The sequence below is a fragment of the Calypte anna genome, chromosome 3, assembly GCF_003957555.1.
Source record: "Calypte anna isolate BGI_N300 chromosome 3, bCalAnn1_v1.p, whole genome shotgun sequence".
NCBI lineage: Eukaryota > Metazoa > Chordata > Aves > Apodiformes > Trochilidae > Calypte > Calypte anna.
The window spans coordinates 2046975-2070053 of NC_044246.1; the positions used below are offsets into that span (position 1 = coordinate 2046975).

A 23079-nucleotide genomic window follows, 5' to 3' on the forward strand; every position below is an offset into this window, starting at 1 on the left:
TGAGGGAGCACTGATGACAGACTCAGGAGGATAGGATTTGCAGTGCCAATGTTTCTCTGTGAGTTGCATCACTCTAATAAATTTGTTTTCTCTTGCTAGAGACCTTCCCTTGCTTGAAGCCTAAAGGCAGTGAGAAATGCCAGCACTGCCACTGCTTTCTGCAGCCTGCTGTATTGTAACCCTAAAACTATATTTGTAAGGGTTTTTATGGAACATAAAAAATCAGATTCTTGCTCTGTAAACTTCTTTTTGCCTATTTGGAAATCTCTTTGTCTGCCTGCACCCCCCCCTTGTTGGTTTTTTTTTTCACCATTCTTAAGGTCTTGCTCCTGTTGGCTTCCACAGATAAAGCCAAGTCTGCCAGAAGGGATCCAATTGCAGGGCTGAGGCTTCACTTTGGAGAACTATAAAGTAGTTCAGCTTCACTTCTGTTTACAATAAAGCTGGCTACAAAAAGTTTAATACTCAATTTTTTTGCATGATCCCAAATTTGCAAGTTCTGATGAATGCTAAAGCTATTTTAATGGAGCAAACCTCAGAAACAAGGCAGGCTCTGCAGTACAGATAAACTTGGTAGTGGAAGTGATGAAAGGTCAAATGCAGTGAAAGTAGAATTGACCATTTTGCTTTGATTGTCTGTGTTGAGAAAAATGGGGGCTCAGGGGAAAGCTGTGCAGGTGGTGGAAAACACATTAGATGTTTAAAGTAGTTTTTAACCAGCTTAGACTTGTTTGGAAATCAGGCCTCAGTCCTGCAGCTGCTTATGCAAACCCTTGGCTTTTCACAGGTGATTAGGGATGGCAATTCAGCTGAAATACTTGCATGCATTTTTGTCAAGCATGTTTGTAAATATGGCATCTGAGTCTGGAAAATTCTCTGAGTAAAGGCAAACACACAAACCCAAAAAGGGACTTCTTTTAAAATAATCTCTCCCTGCTGTTTCTCTTCTTTTATGGAAGAACTTTTTATATTAAGAACGTTTTACATTAGCACTGTGGTGCTGTGTAGCTGTGCAGGACCTCAGGATGCGTTCAGAAATAGGAGATGCATGCTTTGTGAAGGTGAAAAAGCCCCATGAAAAGGTTGGTTAAATAAGAGAAGTACTTTTCTTGGAAAATTTAATCCATCTTTATTGCAACAGTTCCAGGACATTGTATCAATCATGCAGCTGTCACCTACAATTGAATGTTTGCTTTTTTACCTATCATTATCAGATGACTGGAATTAAATTAAACCCATTATGTGAGCAGAATCAGTTCTTTCTTATTGTTGTTAGTCTAATTGGTCTGTTAGTTTAAATAAAAGGGAACTGCAGTCACAGAATTCATGGCCTGATTAATGTAAGAACTAAGTCTGTGCTAGAGACAAGTGTGCCCCAGAAAGAAAGAAAAAAGAAGCCATTGGTGCTGGTTAAGGAATTAAAGACAGGAACAGGTTGCAGGGGAAAGTAAATGAAGATGTTTTGGCTCATGTTAAGCACCAAGGCAGTCAGTAAATTATACAGACTGAGTTTCAAGTATAACACAGATTCAAACTGCAGAGTTTCATGAGCACTCTACAGAGATTCCTTTTTTTTTTTTTTTAACATTCTTCCTTCTAAATATCAGAAGTTTCTATTTTCCTTTTTGATTTGAATATCTCAAATATTTTTCCATAAAAATTGCTTTTGTCTAACAGGTAATCTTAGATTATGAGAAAGCATTCTTCTCAGCATCTTTTAAAAACTGCTTTGGTTGCTCTGCTGAATGAAGCCCCAGTTTAGTGCTTCAGATTTCAGCCTTGCAATGCTGAAAGGACAGGACAGTGGAATGGAAGGACAGGACAGGAGTGGAATCAGTGTTGGCAGAATCTGGAGCCATGATCACTAAGTTGTGGGCTGAATATCACCATTTCCTCCAGGACTTTAGCAACTTACACAGGGGGTTTGTGTCCTGATTCTGTTTCATGTCCTTTCAGACAGCTTTCTGCATGATGTGTAGGTACTGGAAGGCACTTAAGCCAACCTTGTAATCAGCTCTTTAACTAAAGGCACAGTTGTAACTATCCAGATCCACCTCATGCATAATGTGGGGTGTTAGGTATTCCAAAAGCATTTTGATGCCAAGGTTTATCACCCTAGGAAAGTAGAATATTGTGGTGTTAGCCATGTACCTTGACACAGAAAAAGGTAAAAGCAAAGAAATTATGGATTTACAACATCACATATGACTAGACAGCTGAGTTACAGATGTTTACAGGGATAAAGGGGGCAGAATACAACAGAAAACATAACTGCTTCAAAGTGATTTCTTAGGGGATTTTGTTTATTTTTAAACAGTATCAAGGGCTGGCTGGAAGAAGCACCAAGGAAGTATTGCAGCTCTATGCTGCTCATGGGCAGCAACAGAAATTGCAGAGGAGCTCTGTTGTAACCCAGCTGTATGGAGCAATAAAGGTAAAAACATTTAGTAATGATGTAGGCACAATCTATACCCTAAACATTTACATGCTTATCAGATATAGCAGAATCCAGAAAATGGTCAGATCTGAACCTGATCTTGGGCTTTGCTTTATTCACTGCAGTGCTTGCAGTGAAGTGTAGCAATGCCTGAAAAACCTTGAAACTTACTGGTTTTTTTTTCCTGCAATGGGCTGCAAAGTCACCTGAGAAGCTGCTAAATGTGGCTGCTCCTGAGCTCCAGGATCTTCTGTATAGGCTGCAAACCTGAGCTTTGTATTTTTGAAAGGAAAACCTTGAAATCCCTGATTTCACTATCAAACAGACACACCAAAAATCCCAAGAACTGTGACATACTTTAACCAGATAGACAGATTCTTTAAAAAAGCATTGGAGACCTCCACTGATTTCTCTAAGAGTTCTGCACTGGCAGAACTGGATGCTCACACAGATGTCTTAATTTTGCATCAAAGACATTGGGACTGTTCTCCCAGTTCCATGATATTTTCCTTGTGGAAGTATAAAACAGTGAGTTCCTTTTAGGGACACCAACAACAAGTGTCAGCATTTCTCTGAGCAGCAACAAATGCCTCAAAAAATACCTGAAGAATATCTCAGGGAAGAATTCTGATTCTTGACAGGATATATATATTAAGGACATAGCTTAATTGTAGTATAGCTGAACAAAATTATCATTTTAAAGCCCCCCCAGCTGAACTATTCTGTTCTAATTACAGTGATTCTGATGAGTAAATTTTGCAGTGGTGTTTAATATTTTAAGGTTATGTAGAATGCCACAGCTGCTTGGGGTGCAATACCTGTGGATTACCATCAGAGATAAATGACTATTGAAAGAGCTAAGCTCCCAGATAGAAGTCTAGACCAATGCTAATCTGACACACAAAATAAAATAATTTTTTTCCCCACTTATTCTGTTGCTTTGGAGAGTAAGAAATTCTCTCTTTAGTTTAGATTATTGATTTATCCTTGAAATAAGTTAATTAATTCAAGGCCAGTACCACATAAAATGTCCTCACAGAATAGGAGACACTTTGTATCAGGCTTACTAATGAAACATCCCAGCACTTCCCCGAGATAAGATATTGTTATGTTCATTTTACTGATGGCTGTGCGTGATCATTCCAAGATTTAGATACAAGAAGCCTCCTAATCCTAAAATCAGGTCACTTGGTTTTTACTTTATTTGAACTTTTAAGTGAAAATAAGCTGCTCTTGTAAACATTTAAGTCTCATCATGTGTTATGCTGCTATATCCATAACACAAATACTTTTCTGAACAAGAAAGGTTTCTGATCTTTTCATAACACACCTCTTCTCATAGGAAGGCACAGCACTGCCTCATTTAAGAAATGACTTATGCTGAAGCTTAGAAAATAATTCCTGATCAAAGTGTGGGAATTGGATGCAGAAAGGGATATATGGATCACAATTTTTCATTGCTAATTCCAGACATGTCTTATAAGCAGGCAGAACACACACATGCTCACACACACTTATTTTAGTCTGATGAAACAAGAAAAGAGGCTTTTTTCTGCCTGCAGCTGTGTTATGGATGCAGCAAATGTTGGTAAGGACCCACAGAGTCTGGCCAAGGTCTTTAGGAATGACATTGCTAAGTATCTTCCTGATTTGTTTTCTAAACATGCTGAAAGATACAAAGTTCTTCCTGACTGGGATGCAGCACCTTAAAAAATTGTGTTGTTTGTAGTACTAATTCTGCCTTAACTGCTGGCTTTGTGTCTTTGTAACATATTTTTTTTATTTCTGGCTGAGAAGAGGCTTAAACAAGACCTGAAGAGCCTCCGGTCATTTGCTCTCGAGCTTTCAAAAGATTTTCAGCGGCAAAGCAAGACTTCCCTGTACAAAGTTTTGACAGCAGTCCAAGGGATACAGCTGCAAAATGAAGCAATGAGAAGTAAGGTTCATTGCACTGACATTTCAAACACTCAACATCGTTGTTAAATGTTACTGATTTGAAAAGGTTGAGTTTCATTTGGGGGAAAATCGTCACTGAAATCGTAGCACTTGTTTATTGTTTAACATTAGCTCACCAAGGGGTCCTGAAGAGTTAGAAAGACCACAAATAACTGCAGAGGTTATGACTGATAATTGGGATTTAGGTTTTGTGTTGATTGCAGCTGCTACTAAGCTGCTGCTGAGTTGGCTCAGCTGTAACATTTCAAATCTGAAGTTCTTGGGTTTGTTATTTTGTCTTTCTTAGAATAACTGAATAAAGAATGTGTTGTTCTAGCTGAAATTTGCTTTTGACTGTCCCAGAAAAGGACTTGGGTGATTTCAGAGAGTTCTGAAAATACTGTCTGAAATTAAGACAGACTGAATTTCTAATATTTCTGTATTATTTTAATATTATTAATATTATATTATTATTTTAATATTAATATTTATGTATATATTTTACTTCCAAGTCAAACCCAGCTCCACTCACTCATCCATACATAATAATATCTCATGGACTGCTGATTGGGGATTCAGGTTCATGTGTACATGTAAAGCTGACCCTGCAGTGTGCTGTGACATGGAACACTGCACATGTGACATGGGACACTGCACGTGTGACATGCAGAGATTCTCAGCCTGTCCCTTTCTCTGTCAGGGAGCACATGAGGCTGGTGGTGGCCACCCCCCTAACTCAGCTTTCACACCATGGCTTGGCCTGTTTGATACTCTGCATCTTCAAATCACACTAATTGCTGGGGAGATTGATTTCCCATTAGGGCTTCCTAACAATTTGCTTTGTGCACAGGTTCCAGTCACATCCTGTGCCTTCTGGACTCTGTTTTTTTTAGTCCTGTTCAGTGTTCAGGTAACTGGGCCAAAATAAAACAGTTAATGAAACCAGAATGCTTTTATAATGACCCCTATTGCAGTTTTGGGAAGGAGGCTGCTGAGGAGATCAGATCAGTCTTAGGAAAGTCTGCCCACGAAGCAAGGGCACCTGTGCCAAAGGGGAACCTTGGAGATGTTTTACAGGATTAGTAGCACTGGAAATGAGGCTAAACATAAAGAATGGGTTTACTTGTAAACTTTAGCTGGCATGGATCTAATAATCTGCAAATATATGAGCACTGCAAGTAATAATCCCATCCCAAATCAGGTTACTTCAGGTTATTCAGGCTTCACTGCCAGTCTAATGAAAAGGATGCATAGTCTAATGAAAAGGATGCATTTGAACTGCCTTCACATATCTAGTATTTTTGACTGCTTTTCAAGATTTCATGTGTATACCTGTGGTAATTACCTGTAACTTCACAGAGCCATTTCATAGCAAGATGTATGATGGGATTTTACAGAGGTGTGGAGGAAGTCAGGAACTAACCCTTCCAATTAAAGCTAAAAAGGTTTATGCTTGTATTTCATGATGTGCTGCTGGAAAATTCAGTTTGTAAAGTCACAGTTAATTGAAAGAGCTTTCTTGCAGTGTTTCAGATAAAAGCTTTTGATCTTGAGCAGTGTCTGCAAGAGGTGACAGAGAGATATGAGAAAGAAAAGGAAAAGAGGAAAGCTCTACATAACAGCTTAGTTGTAAGTATATTTCATGACAGAACATTTTATTATTTTGCTGCAATGATGCCCATCATTTCCTCACCAATAAAGTGTTTCATGGATATATCACCTCCCCCACCTATCTATAGGAAATGAATCTCTTTGCCAAGCACATCTGTAAAACCTACCCTTATTCTTTTTAAATAAGCAGCTTCTAAATGCATTTGTGCAACATATTGCCCAAAGGTGTATCATCCATTTTAAATAGTGGACAGAATGTCAGTTTCTTCTTCTCTAAATATGAAATTGTTTTGGAATTCTTAAAATGATAAACTGGAAATTACAGAATGATTGTCTCTTTTTTTCCCAACTTATCTAGCTGTATCCTCCTCAGCCATTAGTGATGGTAGATTTGGGATTAATTTTTTCCTTTTTGTACACTTACTTTACTCTCCCTCAACACCTCCCAAAGGACTTGTTTTGGGTTGCCTGATTCAGGACCTGTGTTTTTGAAAAACTCAATCAAATTCTCTTAAGTTTTATTACCTGGAAAGAAAGTTCCCTAAGTCAATGGGAAGTTGATCCCAGTAGTCACTGGTTATCTCAGGCAAGATCTTTTCACTAATACAAAACCAGAAGAACTGATCACCAGCAAAAAGGAATGAAACCCACCAATTTAGATAGGCTGAAATCTGAAAATGGCCTGAAGAGAAGAAATTACTGGCTTTTTAGTCATGTATGAACTCAAAGTGGATGAAAAAGAGTACAAAATGTTTTATATTCTACATCTTCCTCAGGGCTGATGGAAAAGAAATAGAGTGTGTAATCTTTTCTGTGGATTTAATAAAGGTGACTGAAGAGGCTCAGGAGGAAGGAGACTAAAGAGGGGGAAATGGTTTATTTTTAAAGCCTTTCTTTCCCCCACATATCAACTGGAGAGGGCTACACCATCCCACAGCTCTGAAGAGCTCAAGAATTTTCTCCTCTCCAGGCAAATGATATTAAGATGTAGTCAACACCTGCTTCCTTAAACACCTTCATGTCTGCTTCACAAATTCCAGTGGTTTTTGTCCTCTCCAGAAGTCTGTGTTAAGTCCATCTTAATATCCTAACCCTAGGAGCTGAGAGGAAACATCAGAGTCCACTGCAGGATCAGACCTTTACTCCCCTTTGATTCTTCTGCTGGACATCCCACATCACAGGAGAGGTAATTTATTTTGGCTGTGTTAGATCTTAGCTGATTTCTCATAAATATCACAAATATACAGAAGAAACAATAGTTAGATATACATGAGAACAACTGTTCTTCATTTTTCTGGTTTTAGTGTGTGGGGAGAGACTGATGCTACCATAAAAATGAGTTGTCATTTCCTTTTCTTTCTTCTTCTAAACTGGCTTTAGCCACTCTCATCCCCTTGTCTAAAAGTCTGTCCACTTGAGCAGAAAACCAAGGTTGTCCTGCCAGTCCAGGGATAATCCTGGCTTGCCAGAATTAACACAGCTGCAATCTGTTTAGAGTACATTCCCTATCCTCTACAAACCCTGGGATACAGCAATGTAACTGTTAGAAGTTGTGGGCAAAGAAACCCACTCTCCACCCCAGTTGGTTTATGTGCCACAGAAGAGATTTGCTGTCAGCACAAACACCAGAGATTCTGTTTCAGTGTCATTTGGCTCTGCACCCCTGATTGATAATACCCTTACTGTAACTGAAGTGTCAAACCATTCCAAGAGGAAAAGAGGGATTAGATGCAAGTATGTGCTGTAGCAAGCTGAATTCTCCAGAGATGACTAACATGAAAGAAAGAAGGGATTGAAACACAAACAGAGGGGAAAACTAAGTGGGTGGCTAGAAACCAGTAACATAACCATTTGCTCTAGTGATAAATAACTGAGTTGGGGATTTATCCTGCTTTTGCTGGGTGGTAATTCTACAAAGTACCATTCAGTGTTATGAAGTTTATTAATTTTTGGCTAAGCTTTTAAAAATACAGAGTTGCTTTAACAAGAACACCATCAAAAGTAGCAGACAAGACATTTCAAGAGGCCTGAAGGGGGAACTTTCAGATATACTTGGGAGGGACCCACTCACTGGTCTTGGTTTATGGAACAGAGCAATCAGCTGCTGAATTGCCATGTAAAACAGGATGGGCTGGGCCAAACAAATAATTGTTTTATATCAAAACTTCTCTTAATATATCAAAAAGTAATATAAAGAAAACTTAGTTGTAAAACAAAGGGCTGATTCTCTTCCACACATGAATGAAGTTATACACCTCAGCAACCCCAGACAGTTTTTGGACAAGTAATGGACACAAGATCAGGGGTAAATACCTAAAAAAGGGTGTTTTTCACTTTAATGTTCTAAAGGGAAAACCTTTTGTTCTCAGCTCCCTTTACAATCTCAGAATAATATGATGACTTGCCTGTGAATTACTCTTCATTTGGTTTGTTCTGAATTTCTTTTTTAAGCAGTTTACACTTTGTTGGGGTTTTTTTATTCCCAATCAACTGTGGTGTTAGTACATTAGGTACAATAATAATGGCATTTCTGGAATGTGTGTTTCACAGGCATTTTGAGCACTGACTTGGCTAAAAGGAACATTTGAAAGGTACCTTTTTTCCCAATTGTTTTTTTTTGTTTGTTTTTTTCTTACAGGCAAAGAAACCCTTCAGAGAAAGTGGCATATGCAGTTGATGATGTGAGTATTTGATGGTGAAATTCAAAAGCACATTCATAAATACTAAGAAAGAGAAACAAGGGACATGTGAGCTATGGGTTCTAAAAAAAAAAACTCAGGTACTTTCCTCTCACTCAGTGCCCAGCTTCAATCACCCACGGGTGCAATAGAGGGTGATTTCTACTATTTTCATCCTTGGTCTTTCACAGAATCACAGAATCCTAGGGGTTGGAAGGGACCTGGAGCTCTGGACTGTTTGCAGTAGTCAGATTCTCTGCAGTCTGTCCCTATTTGCTGTAGCTACTTCTAAGATTGTCAGGTTTTGGTTTGTTTGTGATTTGGTTGTTTGGGTTTTTTTTTTCATTTTATTATTGCAACAGAATTAATAAATGAGGAGAGAAAGATGATCTCATGAACCCCAACAGCCTGCATGGTGACAAAGTGCCCTGGCTTAGATCCATCAGAGGAAGGAGAATGAGCATTGAGGCTGCAAATCCAGATGACATTCCAGCATTAAACAAGGCCATTACCAAGATATAAGATTTCAAAAGGCACAGCAGTGTGAGCTAAGGTCAAAATATCAACTTGAGTTTTCATTTTTTAGCCACCACAGTGCTCAGTTGTCTCCTTGCTGGCACTGAGATGGTGATGAGCCAGATTTTCTTCTATAGTAGAGTGCTTAAAACATTGCTGGAGTGACCTGCAGCATGTTATGCATTTAAATCTCCCAAATTATAACTTCATTAGGCAGGTCTTGCTTGCATAAAGTGGATATTTATATATATTTATGTGCAATTACTGAAGAGTCAGCAAAGAGCAAATATCTCAATAAAAATCAAGGCTTTGTAATGGTAAGCACAGTATTTTGGGTGCCCTGAGAAAAGAAACTGTCTGTCTCCATGTTATCAATTCCTTTCCAGTAATTTTCAGAAAGTTTTTACTTGTGAATAGTTGAGAAAAAGAGGATGGGAAAGAGGCTGCTCTGAATATCAAGGAATGTGCAAGATTCTGCTCGTTCTTCAAGCTAAGACTGGGAAAACATGAATTAACACAGCTAAGACCCTCCTTTTCTTGGGAGATAATTTTGGAATAGATCAGGTAAAGGGAGCTGTAGCAAAATCAGTTTTTTCTGTCCTATTTCTCACCTCTAATCTGCAAATAAATCTGTTATCTCAATCAGAAATGCATTCCGTAACTCTATGTCCTTTTTCTGATTGTTTTTTAACTCCCCCAGAGTCTGTTGGTTACTGATCCTATCAGAATTCCTTTGTCAGGTCATTTTTGTAGCCAAGTGTTGTACTCACACCTGTGCAGCTCCTATTGCTCATCCTGCAGACTTGTCCTAATGAAATTAATGCTACATTGGCCTTCTACAAAGAGGAAGAAACACTTTTAAACCCCAAACAAAAAAATGTCCTCTTCATGTGCCATTTGCATGCTGGACAGACTGTTATTTGCTGATTTCCTCAGCTCTTTACAACTTCAGCCTGTGGCAATGCTCACTTCCAGCCAAGTTCAGCACTCCAAGCTACTTCTCTGAAGCACAGTAGGAATTTCAGCCCTCCCATCAAATGCAGGAATGTCACCACAGCCAGGAAACCTTGAATTAGATGATTTAGTGTCTCAGTGAGTGTACACCTGAACTCCTGTAACACCCCACATTTTGTTTTTTCTGCAATTCTGCAGTGTCAGGGCACAGAAGTTGCTACATCATCACACCAGTCTGCTGTGCTTACACTCTGGCAATACTTTACAGAGCTGCTTACATAGCTGTCAGTCTTAAAAAGCTACTATAGAATCCATCTGGAAAGAGGATTTAATAAAAACTTGTGGAATTCTGGCAGCTGTTCTAATGCAGCTCTTTCTCACTCTTGTGGACCAGCATGTTATTCTGTGAAATGTGCATCTTCTGCTCAGTTCTAGGCAGAAATATCTATGAAATATATATGAAATCAACCAGAAACTCCACTGTGAACACTGGCCTTGTAATAAAAAAGGCCTCAATTTGCTGCTTTCTCCTGTATTGGGTTCACTTCTTAGGGTTTTTCTAGGCACATAAGGAGTTGAGGTAAGGGTTTGGATCCCTTCACAGCCTCCTTGCTCTTCTCTGGACCTGCTCCAGCACCTCAATCTCCTTCCTGAACTTGCTGAGGGGCCCAGAACTGGACACAGGACTCAAGCTGTGGCCTCCCCAGAGCTGAGCACAGGGGCAGAATCCCTTCCCTGGACCTGCTGGCCACGCTGTTCCTGAGCCAGCCCAGGATGCCATTGGCCTTCTTGGCCACCTGGGCACACTGCTGGCTCATGGTCACCTTCCTGGCAATCCAGACTCCCAGGTCCCTCTCTGTCTGGCTGCTCTCCAACCACTCTGTGCCCAGCCTGGAGCTCCCCATGGGGTTGTTGTGGCCAAAGTGCAGGACCCGGCACTTGGAATGTTGAACCTCATCCCGTTGGGATCATCCCAACTCTCCAGTCTGTCCAGGTCCCTCTGCAGAGCCCTCCTGCCTTCCAGCTGATCCACACTCCCCCCCAGCTTAGTGTCGTCTGCGATCCTCTCTTCCAGCCTTGGTGGCTGCAAGAGAAGGGCCCTGGCCTTCACAAACCTCTATTACTGTTGTCAGATGGCATGTTAAAAAATGATAAATATTTGTGTGTGTGTTGATATTTACTGTGGTTTTTTGTGTTTTTTCTTAGGAAACTGTCCTTGTGAAGTGCAGCCGTCCTGGCCATGCAGCAATAAACAAAACTTTCCAGTTTGAGAGGTTGGTAGTTCTGTGTGACAATCTAGATTGCTGCAAGATTTGTATAGTGAAGGTTAATTTTTTAGTAAGTGTTGGTTAGAAGATAATGTTATTTTTAAGTTATTATTTATTTATTAATTTCTGTGATATGCACATTCTTCCCCAGACAGAATAATGCACTTCAGGACTAGAGATGACACACTTCAGCCTTCTCTCTGTGTGAAGAGTACTGATATGCTTATTTCCAACCTGTGCAGAGACCTCTTGGATGCTCTTCACACTCTGAGTAGCTCTGATGATCCTTGTGACAAGCTTGAGACAGCAAAATGCCACCCACATTTTAAAGGGAAGGGTTTGAGGTAGATTGCATGGCTTCAGCATGGGACACACACCATGAGTGAGCTGGAAACTCTAAGCCTTGATGTTCAGACAGGCTACTTTTAACTTAAAATGTCCTGAACATAGACAGCAAGGTAGAGTAGTGGCATAGAAGTTGGTGATCCCCAAGGGCTGTAGTGGGAACACTTCCCTTCCTTATTACCTGCTCAGGATCCCACACAGACAAGAGATTTTGCATGCAGCAGCTGTGATAAGGGTTTTAATTGGTGTGTGTGCCTTATGGGATACCTGAGAATCAGGAGCAATGCTGAACTGATACTGAGAATTTTTTCTGACTGGCATCAACATCCTCAGAGATTAGCCCCAAAATGCATCAATCTTTCAGAGTGCTGGGGGGATATATTTATATTGAACCTTATCCCAAGATTAACATATTTGCAGGATATTCCAAGGATGATTGCAAAATCTGCAAGACAGAAAACTGCAGGGAGTCAGGCTGAAAGGTGCTTTATGTTCCTTCAGAATGGAGCTGATCTGCCCCTCTGAAAAGAGAAGAGTTAAATTAACACAAATGAGATCTCTGCAAACCAAGAAATACAAGATTTTACCCCATGCCTTTTTTCTAGTGCACACCTTGGCACCTTCAGCCATGCTTCAAACCCCTCTGGAAACAGAATACCAAGGATGATTTCCTGCTTCCTTCTTGAAGACAAAACTTGATTTATAGTCAAATGCATCCAACATGAATTATTTGTCCTGGTTTAAGCTTAAGTTCTGAGCCTATTCGTCTCAAGTTTAGGTTTGCTGAGCATTGCCAGTCTCTCACCTTTTTCTTAGAATCATAGAATCCTAGAACTGGCTGGGTTGGAAGGGACCTCAGAGCTCATCAAGTCCAACCCTTGATCCACTCCCGCTGCAGTTCCCAGCCCATGGCACTCAGTGCCACATCCAGGCTCTTTGGAAAGATCTCCAGACACGGAGAATCCACTACTTCCCTGGGCAGCCCATTCCAATGCCTGATCACCCTCTCCAGAAAGAAATTCTTTCTCATCTCCAACCTAAACCTCCCCTGGCACAACTTGAGACCTTTTGTGCCCTCTTGTCTTGCTGAGAGTTGCCTGGGAAAAGAGCCCAACCCCCCCCTGGCTCCAACCTCCTTTCAGGGAGTTGGAGAGAGTGATGAGGTCTCCCCTGAGCCTCCTCTTCTCCAGCCTCAACACCCCCAGCTCCCTCAGCCTCTCCTCATAGGGTCTGTGCTGGATCCCTTCACAGCCTGGTTGCCCTCCTTTGGACCTGCTCCTGCTTCTTGAGGTGTCCTAAGGTGCTGCCTTCTACTCATGAAGAGTAGGGACTGCAGGTGTGTTGGCCACCAAAAACCTGAAGTTTCTTGACACTGTGTAAATCTTGGTGAAGTTTTACTGAGCTGATGAGGCTCCCTTGACACAAGGCACATGAGATCTCCCAGAGAACCCAGCCCCTTGGCATGGTTGCTGGGCTATTCAAAGTTATTCCTTCCACCCTCCAGCTCCACCTTACACAGCCACAGCAGCTGAGATAAAATAATGCTGGAAATCAACTCTGTAGGGCAACAAAAACAGTGGGATTGACACAGGACTCCAGAGGGGCTGTGAGACTGGGCATGTGGTAGAGATCCTGATAATCAGGAAAAGGGTTAAAAAAATGTAAATCCCCCCAAGAATGCAGTTCTCAGGAATGTTTTTTCAGTGTCCCAGCACAGCTCTGTTTTATAAACAGAACAGCATATGGTTCTTATGAACTCAAAAAAAAATGTTTATTTTTTTTTTAGCAAACTTTTATGGAGCTAATAAATGTCTAAATATTTGATTTCAGCTCAGGAAGAAAATTCCAGCTTTCAGCATGTTGTGCTTTTATAATTTTATTGGCAAATCAGTTAGCAAAATACAGAAGAAAAAAAAAAAAAAAAAAAAAAAGGAAGCTCTGAATTTTCAAGATGAAATCAACATTAATCAGTACACAGGGACAAACCTCTCATTGTCCTGGTAAAAACACCCAGGTTTATAGGAGATTCTTTTGATTTGCTGCATCTCTTATGGGCTCAGATAACTGGTTATCTGCCAGAGTTGTGATGAAAGTGTGGCACAAACTAGTTCAAGCCTACTTCAAACTACTTCATTTGGATCCTGGCTGAATTTTGAGGAATGGAGGATAAGTAATGATTCTAATTTAGTCTAAAAAAGTTGATTCCAGCACTGGTTGCTGTTGGTAGCAAACACTGGCTTTATTAGACAACAAATTCATCAACAGCAAGGGAAGGCTATAAATGTTCCTATCTATAATGTCTTTTTATTTTGGTTTGGGTTTGGTTTGTTGGTTTTTTCTTTAATACAGTAGCTCCGAGATGTCTGGATGTGTTAGGAAGAACAGAATTTCAACACATACCAAGTTGGAGGCCTACTTGTGTAAATGGAGGACTTGTTACTGATGAATATTTCATCAACTGCAGATGATAAATGTAGCAGAGAAAAGTGTCTGGAGGTGCTTTTGCTCCCTCACACTGACCTTACAGCTTTGATGTGCAGAGTTTACTGAGGGATAAGCACATCTGCATGCAAAGCAAGGATGGAGTTCTGCTGGTCAGGGTCTGTGTCCTCCTGCTACAAAACTGTGCCACATCCCTGAATATTTCTTCTTTTCTCCTTGTAGTTCTCCTTTTCTCCTTGTAGTGCTTGCTGTCAGAACAGCAGTGGAATGGCAAGACCAGCAATATTTGCCCATCAAGCCAGACAAGTGCTCTTTTCCTGATTAAAGGGAGTACATTTCCCTGCAACTGACAATTAGGCTGTGGAACATGTTGCCACAGGATGTGACTCCAGGCCAAGAATTCCACAAGATGCAAAAAAATCCCCAGAATACTGATTCCAATAATATTTTTTTTTGAAACTGATACTCAATTCACTTTTCAGTTTTGAGGCCAGTTTACAGATTTAAGGATTAAGATGAGCCCCAGAGATGGATTACTCTGTCTCCAGCCTCCATGGTGTCTCTTGCTCCTTTCTCTGGCTGTTGCCAGGAAGAAAAAGCTGAACTAAGTGGGTTGGCTCTAATTGAGTATCTGTTTATCAGAGATCCCTTGTTTATTGAGAACATGAAATCTGCATTTCTGCAGGCTGTAGTAGCCAGATATTGGTCAAATATACAAAGAGACCTCAATAAATGTTAACTGGCACACACTGTCTTATTTTAGTTAAACTTGTAGCATCTTATACAAGCTGTGGGATGCTGTTAAGTGAAGGGTATTGGTATAGTGGATGCACAGGGAAGTAACTATGCTTTGTAATATTTGCTGCTATGAAAATTCCTGGTTTTAATTAGTCATTTTGCTCTAAGCTACAGAGAACACACACCACTCACTGGGAAGTAGAGTAAAAAAAAAATTAAAAAGAATCACAACAGAGAGGCTGCAGAAAAGGAAGCTTTTTCCAAAGATAAACATTTGTACCTTCAGTAGTTGTGTGGTTAAATGACATTCATGGCTTGGATTCTGCTGATTTGTGTAAACAGCATTTGGTGAGAATATTATCTCAGGGGGATGCATTCTTGGTGTGCTGGAGAAGAAATGAAGGAGTTAGGGTGTCCTCATTCTTCAGTCAGATTATAATATCCTCCCTTTGGTGATTTCCTATTTTCAGGTCCTGATTTTATGTTGTACAAACTTTCCAATTGAAAAGGTTGGAGGAAAAGCTTCTTTGAAGAGCCCTGTGTTAACTTTTTTTCTCCCCTTTGCATCTGGAAACTCTGTGCAGTCATTTTAGACATCATTGTTTTGGCCCAAGGATTGTCTGGCATTGCTTTTTTCTAAAAGGTGGAATAACTCATTCTATTCCATTGTCTTTCATTCTGTCTAAAGATTAGTCCAAGATTCAAATCATAATGTAAAAGAATGTTTTATGGTTTTATGGGTTTTTATGGTTTATGCCTCCATTTTCCCTACTTTGTATTCTTTTATTGTGTCAACACATTAGTATTTTTTCTTTCAGTTAATCTCTGCACTTTGCTCCTCAGAGTTTACAGTCCTTCAGAGTCTCAAGAGGCAGTGTTTGTGGATGTGGCCCCTTTGCTAACATCTCTCCTGGATGGGTAAGTTAAAAAATGGGAGTAAGAAAGCCAAAGGGCAACAATCTACTGCAATCCATCAATTAAAAAAAAAAAAATAAAAATACTGTATACTGGTGGTCCTGCCAAGTTTGTGGCTTTGCAGTTGCATTTTCCTGTTTTCTTTCCACTCAACACAAAGTGAATGTTGTTTCCTGATGTAAACACTGAAAACACAGTTTACAAAATTTAGCAGAGCAGACAAATTTCAGAACCAAAAAAAATCAGGTTTCTTTTCATCTGCTTTCATTCTGGCCAACTTAAGCTTTGCTTCTAACGGAGGATACTCTCTTTTTTTTTAGGTTTTGGTAGGTTTGTACTTTATAACTGCTCTGCATTTGTATTTTATACACTGCCTGCCAGGGTGACTCTGATCAGCTGTTCTGGGTCTGTGTGCAGGAGGTGGCACCATCCATTCCTGGTTGCACCAAAACTGAGCATCCTCAGTGTGGTTCTAACAGTCCTTCAGACACTGGAGTGCAAACAGGATTCTGGTTTGAGTACAAAACTGATCAGTAAGAACCTCTAACCAATCTGTGCAATCATTTTTAGCCTCTGAAGTTCATGAAGGGGGATTCTCCATTTGCACCAGAGGCAACTCAGGCTGTTAGTGGAATCCTTGAGGCTTGAGCTGGGATTCAAACCAAACTTCCTTTGCTCCTTCCTCACTCCTGCTCCAATTCCAGTCAGTTACAGATGAGTTTGTGGAGCTGCCATGGACCTTCCCCTCCCTGTAGAGGGCCAGACAGTCCCCATCCACCCAGAGTGGCCTAGCTGAAGAATGACAAACCTTTCTCCTGGCAGTCTGCATGCTGAAGTTTCCAAGTCTCCTTTTCTTAAGAAAAGAAGAGGCACAGAGGAGATGGTGGATATGGGGCAATGCCACTCAGCTCTTTACCTCCCACAGAGGGGCCCCTACCTGGGCTCAGGAAAGTCCTCTGGGGCCAAAGGGGCATCCTGGCTTACCAAGGATGAGGAACCACAGTTTCCAGAGCTAGGAAACTCTAGGCTCAAGGAGTTTGAAGAAGTCCTGAATAACTCCAGAACTCCTGTTTTCTCTCTCTGGTTTTCCCTTTGCAATGAACATGTTTGCTTTGGCTCTGTATGTTGCCCAAGTATCTTCAGACAGATCTGATCTGTACCTTGATCTGCTGTACTTCCCCCTTTCTAATTTCCACATGGAGGGAATCCTCTCCTAAAAGCTAGGATTTTTATAGTCACTTAGGAAATGTTCTGTTACTGAAAACAAAAAAGCTGTCTTGTTCTTTCAGAAGTGCCATTTAAACAGAAGCAGATTTCTGGGGAGGGCAAGGCTGTGCCTACAAGCCATGTTTCTCAGCAGCTTTCCCATTGTAAATGGGAAACAGACACACTTAGTCTGAACCTTGAACCTTTTTGCTGCTCCTGATTGTTTTAGTCTGGGCTCCAGAGTGGTCTGTAACAACTTCTAGCTTAAGTAGAAAGGAATGTTCCACTCCTTTATTATTTTTTTCTTTATTTTTCTTTCTTAATGAATTGTTTCATTTTTCAGTACAAATATACAGGAAGAAAAGATTGTCCCATGTGCAGAACAGACAATGTACAGCAGACTTCAAAGTTTACAGTTAGCTGGACAGGGCCAGGGAAGGAGTAAGATAACATTTCTTTACAGCATTGATCAATCAAACTTGTTTGTTTATTTTAAAGACTACATCTCTTCTCCTTTGATATCCTTTAAGTGTTCTCTCCTAGTGATAACTCTGCTTCACTGAACAACCACACTCTTTTCAGGAGAGAAATGCTGTTAAACTTCTGGTATTCTGGCTTGACAAGAAGAACTTCTTGACACAAGAATATTAAGAACTAACAAAGCAGAGTGGAGAAAGAGAAATGTCAGGGCACACAGGTTAATTGTAATCCAAAGTTTTCAGGTTGCTCTCCTAGAAACCATGGTGGTGTCACCAGAACACCAACAGAATAAACCAGGTAAATTTAAACCACTCTGCTCTTTCTCTTCCTGTTCAATTACTCAGCAGGTATAATACTGCTTCAGACAGCTGGATCTCATCTGGCCTCACTGAAACACTGAGGTGTTTTAGGGGTTTTTTGCATCTCTGTCTTCAATGTTCCAAGCACCTGTTCACTTAGCTTCTAATCATACCACACTATTGTGTCCCTGATGCTTTTTTTTTCCAACAAGCAGCAATTAAGGAAAATTTGAATAGCTGGACTAGATGAAAGTTTGAGAGACTTCCAAAGAAGACTTCCATTCTGGTTTTCCCATGGAAAGCTACTACTTACAAACTTCTGGCTCCCTTTTCAGTTCTAAAGCTTTCTCTGATTCTGAAGCAGGGCTGAAGTCTCACGAAGCTGTGGACTGGCTGGGCAGTGTGTCTTAGGGGTAGAGTTGTGAAAATTGCTCCTTGTTAGCCTTGCTGAAAGCTTCCTAAATTAGAGGGAGCTTTTCCCCTGACATCAATTCAAGAAGAGTTATGTCAGCAGTGAAAACTGAGAGAAATCCATTATTGCAGATTTACAGCCCTAATTTCTAGCACATTTCATTTTGCTGTAGTGCTCTTTATTTTCAATTAGGATTATCTCATCCTCTTACTTCATCAAATCTATGACTGAGCTTCTATTTCATTCTTTGCATCCTGAAATGCAGAGAGACCTTAGTTAGAGGTTCATTTGCTGCAGGATTGACTTCACATCCCCAGAAGGATGCCCACAGGTATTTGCTGTCTTGCTTATCAACCCACATTGCTTTCTATCAAGAGAAAGCTTTCTAAATAATCCTCCAAAACTAATTGCTTCTAGGCATGCTTAAGATGCAAAAAATTTGCTGCAAATATATGTCTATTTCTCTGCAGTGGCCATGTAAGTAATTCATGGCTTAAAAGCATAACTTTAAAACAGTTAGATGAGGGGTGTGCATTGAAATTTGCTTACATATGCTTGAAAAAAAGATTTTTGATATGAGGATAACCAAAAGCAGCTGTTCAGGTCTCCCCACAGAGGAGGTGTTTTAGGCAGTGACATTTTGTGCCTCTGGACAAACAGGACAGTCCAGGAAGCAGCAGTTCTGGTAGGAGCAGAACAGATGAAGCCAAGCAGGGAATAACCTTCACCTGCAGAGTGCAGTGCTGGTCCTCAAACACAGCACTGTGCCTGGGTACCTGCTGTCTGGCCACTTGTTTGGCTTCAGATGTTGACTTAGAAACACACTTTCTGGATAGGATTCCTCCATCTCCATCCAGATCCCTGCAGCACAGAGATCCACAACAGAGCTCAAAGCTGTGGACTTCTTTTATTCTTAATTTTGGTGCAGAGAAATAGGCATTTTCAGAGCTCTGTCCACGTCCACTTCAGAAGGGAAAGACTTGGTTCATGGGTGCCTGTACCTCTGCAGTGACATTGCACATTTTCACCTTCTACAAGTCCATATCAGAGCAGTTCCTACCACTCCTATTCCAGAAGAGTCTTGGTGTGTGTGCTTATCCTGACCTAATGCATTTGGTTTCAAATTTGTGCCTCTTATTAGGGCTGTCTTATCTTTTCCACTGACAGGGCTATGACTTATGAGCCTGCCTGAACAACAACAACAAAAAAAAATAAATGAGAAAGCTGAAGAGTTTACTGTTCCCAGCTGTTCAGATATTAGTGCTGTGGTTTGCAGACAAATCAAACCCAGCCATGCTTTACTTTAAAATGTTCTGCTGTAAACTGCAGTGGTTCAGGAGCTGATTAACAAGCAGCTCAGTAGTGCCTGAACTGGAAGCTGGGCAGACAGGAGGTCTAACCTCATCAGTCAGTCTCTTCAACTCTGCTTGAGAAATAAAATCTGTTTAGGTGATGTTATGAGCACTGCTTTAATTTCTGACAGATCTTTGAGATCTCCAGAAAGAAACCTGCAGGGCCAGTGTGTGTATTTTTATTTCTTTCAGCTTGCTTTAGTGGGAGAGTTGGACCAGATCCCTTCCAGCTCTGATAAATCTAAGGGTTTTTCTAAATCTAAATTTAAGGGTTGGACTTGATGATCTCTGAGGTCCCTTCCAACCCAGCCAATTCTATGATTCTATGATCTGGGATTCTCTGATCCCAAATTGTCTGGGGTTTGGTTTGCCACCTGACAGACACATTTGGTAATGGTAAAAATAAATGAAGGGCCCTTTTCCTTTTCAGGTACAACGTGTGTATCATGGCTTATGGGCAAACTGGAAGTGGGAAGACATACACAATGTTGGGACCACAATTAGAGGAGAACTTTGCATTCTCCACTGAAGATGAATCAGAACTGGGAATTATTCCTCGTGCTACCCAAGAAGTGTTCAGGTAACAGTGAAGGAAAGGCTCATCTTAGTGGCAGTCACCTTCAACTTTATAGGAAGGATAAAATAATATTTGTAATGTGTTTATCATTAGACATTTCAGCTTGACAATAGGTAAAGTTTCTGATTGCCATTTGGTGTTTGAATTTTGAGTATGATTCAACCTTAGCTGTGGGAATCCAAAAGACTATGAAGTTCTTACAAGTTCTGTGAAAACTGAAAACTGGAGCAGATGAAGAGGACCCAGATTAGAACCCAGTCCCAAGAAGCATGAGAGCAGAATGTTTAACCACAACCTGTTCCTGCTTTGAGAGCTCTTTGAGTTTTCTAATTGAACCTAATGCATGACTTGAGCTGAAACACAGCTCTATTACCAGAGAGGTTTTATTCAGCTATTTCTTTTGGAGAAGGGTGTAAACTAAATCAAAGATCCAATTTAGCACCAGAATAACTGTGCTTAACTGTAAATACCCTTCTGAATAGAGAAACCCTTTATTTATGAATGTTCTGAGGCTGTGGACAGAGAACCACTTAGAGTTTACCATCTCTGCCTGTTTATTGCTTGCACTCTGCCAGATTTCATCTGCAGCAACATCCAGCAAAGAAATGGTATAAAAAAAGTCTTGAAGTAGGGGGTAAGGTAGTGGAGAAAACCCATGTAAGCTGGCACAGCTGTTTGGGAAAGGAAGTTGTATTTACTGCTTTATGTATAATTTAACTGTATGTTCTGATTCTCAGGTTAATGTTAGCATGGGTATGGTGGTTACAGCACTTTTATCATATTAGAATTAGATTACAGTTAAAGAACAGATTTTATTTAGAGGTTGTTCACTTATAGTTTCACTTCAACACTTTTTTCTTTGCTTTTGTGTTCTCTCTGTCTTGTTTTTTTATTTTTATCTTTTTTTTTTTTTTTAATTTTTATTCTCCAGGCTTATTTCAGAAAAGCCACCAGGAAGCTACTGGGTGGAGGTTTCTGTTGTACAAGTGTATAATAATGACATTTTTGATCTTCTGGCCAAAGACAATTGTGGAAAAGTATTTGGAGTCAAACGTGATGTTGTCACAACCCGAGAGGGAAGGAGTGATGTCCCACTGCTCACACATGAGTAAGTACAGGCTCTGATCCTCAGCCAACCAGTGCTGTCACCAACTGCACTACAGGCACCACTTCCATGGGATGAGTCCTTGCCATGGCCAAAAGAAGAGCTCTCACTCCTTCCATTAGCTCAGTCTGTGAGACTGTATTTGGCTGTAAAAGTCAAAATACTTTCAGAAATAAGAATGCCAGCAGTTTGGGTTATACTCCTGTGCTGAGCACCTTCCACTCAGAGTGCCTGAAGAGAGATGTGCATTTCATTGCTGCTGGATCTTGCCAGCTCTAGAAAAGAAGAACTAAACTTGTCACAAAGCCCTTTCCCTTCAGTCTTACCAGTTATAAAAGGTACAGGTTATAATCGGGATGGATGTACTGCTTGTGGATTTTCAAGCAGCTCTTCCCTACACACATTGGAGTTTAAAAAAGAGGCTTAAGCAAGAATAACATTTTAAGTCATCTTTTTTTAGATAAATACCCATCTACACTGCTTAATATTCTCATTTTGTAACTGGAGGCATTGAAATGGGAATTGATATGCTGGCATTTGGACCCATAGTTCTTGGAAATCCAGGGTCTTTAACCTATAAAGAATCATAGAATCCTAGAATGGGCTGGGTTGGAAGGGAGCTCAGAGATCATCAAGTCCAACCCTTGATCCACTCCCGCTGCAGTTCCCAGCCCATGGCACTCAGTGCCACATCCAGGCTCTTTGGAAAGATCTCCAGACACGGAGAATCCACTACTTCCCTGGGCAGCCCATTCCAATGCCTGAGCACCCTCTCCAGAAAGAAATTCTTTCTCATCTCCAACCTAAACCTCCCCTGGCACAACTTGAGACCTTTTGTGCCCTCTTGTCTTGCTGAGAGTTGCCTGGGAAAAGAGCCCAACCCCCCCCTGGCTCCAACCTCCTTTCAGGGAGTTGGAGAGAGTGATGAGGTCTCCCCTGAGCCTCCTCTTCTCCGGCCTCAACACCCCCAGCTCCCTCAGCCCTTCCTCACAGCACTTGTGCTGGATCCCTTCACAGCCTCCTTGCTCTTCTCTGGACCTGCTCCAGCACCTCAAGCTCCTTCCTGAGGGGCTGAGGGGCCCAGAACTGGACACAGGACTCAAGCTGTGGCCTCACCAGAGCTGAGCACAGGGGCAGAATCCCTTCCCTGGACCTGCTGGCCACGCTGTTCCTGAGCCAGCCCAGGATGCCATTGGCCTTCTTGGCCACCTGGGCACACTGCTGGCTCATGGTCATCTTCCTGAAGAAGTAGCTAAGCTTCTGACTATTCAGTTTTAAGATGTCCACCCTGCCAGTGTTGGTGTGTGGTTTGATTCTTATTTACACATCTGGATGGTGCAGGGAGAGCTGAGGTATTTAAGGTTACAGCTCTTTTAGTGCCTTATGCATTTTAATGTCTTCTTGTACTTTCCAAGCAGTACAAAGGCTGATTTCAGTACACATATGTGTAGTGTACAAAGCAGGTATATAATACTTTCCTGCTCTATATAAGCCACTTCCCTTGGCTGCCTAGATGGTAAAAAGTCACAGGTTCATCACAGCTCATCCATGAACAAGAGTGAATCCCTTCAGATGCTTCCTTTTGGCCATGGCTGTGTTGTTTATGCAAGCATTAAACCAACACTGGCAAAGAAATGATGACAAACAGTCCTGGTGGCACCAGAGAGGTGATGCTACCCAGAAAATTAAGTTACTGGGCATCTCCCTGTGAGTGAACAGATTCTAGAAGGGAACATTTCTGCTTGTACACTACAGAGAGGTCTAGAAACTTAGGGGAAAAAAAAAAAAGCCCTACTCCTTGGATAAATG

At 40.9% G+C, this 23079-nt stretch overlaps 1 protein-coding gene across 1 annotated transcript in view; it reads left to right on the plus strand.

Annotated features, from left to right (window-relative positions):
• KIF25 (kinesin family member 25) overlaps positions 1–23079 on the plus strand; it is a 35845-nt gene that overhangs the window by 3669 nt on the left and 9097 nt on the right. The window contains exons 3-11 of the mRNA XM_008499970.2: positions 2318–2434; positions 4235–4373; positions 5898–6001; positions 7081–7169; positions 8622–8664; positions 11338–11405; positions 15768–15842; positions 20019–20168; positions 21097–21273. Of these exons, the coding sequence (XP_008498192.1) occupies positions 2318–2434; positions 4235–4373; positions 5898–6001; positions 7081–7169; positions 8622–8664; positions 11338–11405; positions 15768–15842; positions 20019–20168; positions 21097–21273 (962 nt within the window). The remainder of the gene's footprint in view (positions 1–2317; positions 2435–4234; positions 4374–5897; positions 6002–7080; positions 7170–8621; positions 8665–11337; positions 11406–15767; positions 15843–20018; positions 20169–21096; positions 21274–23079) is intronic.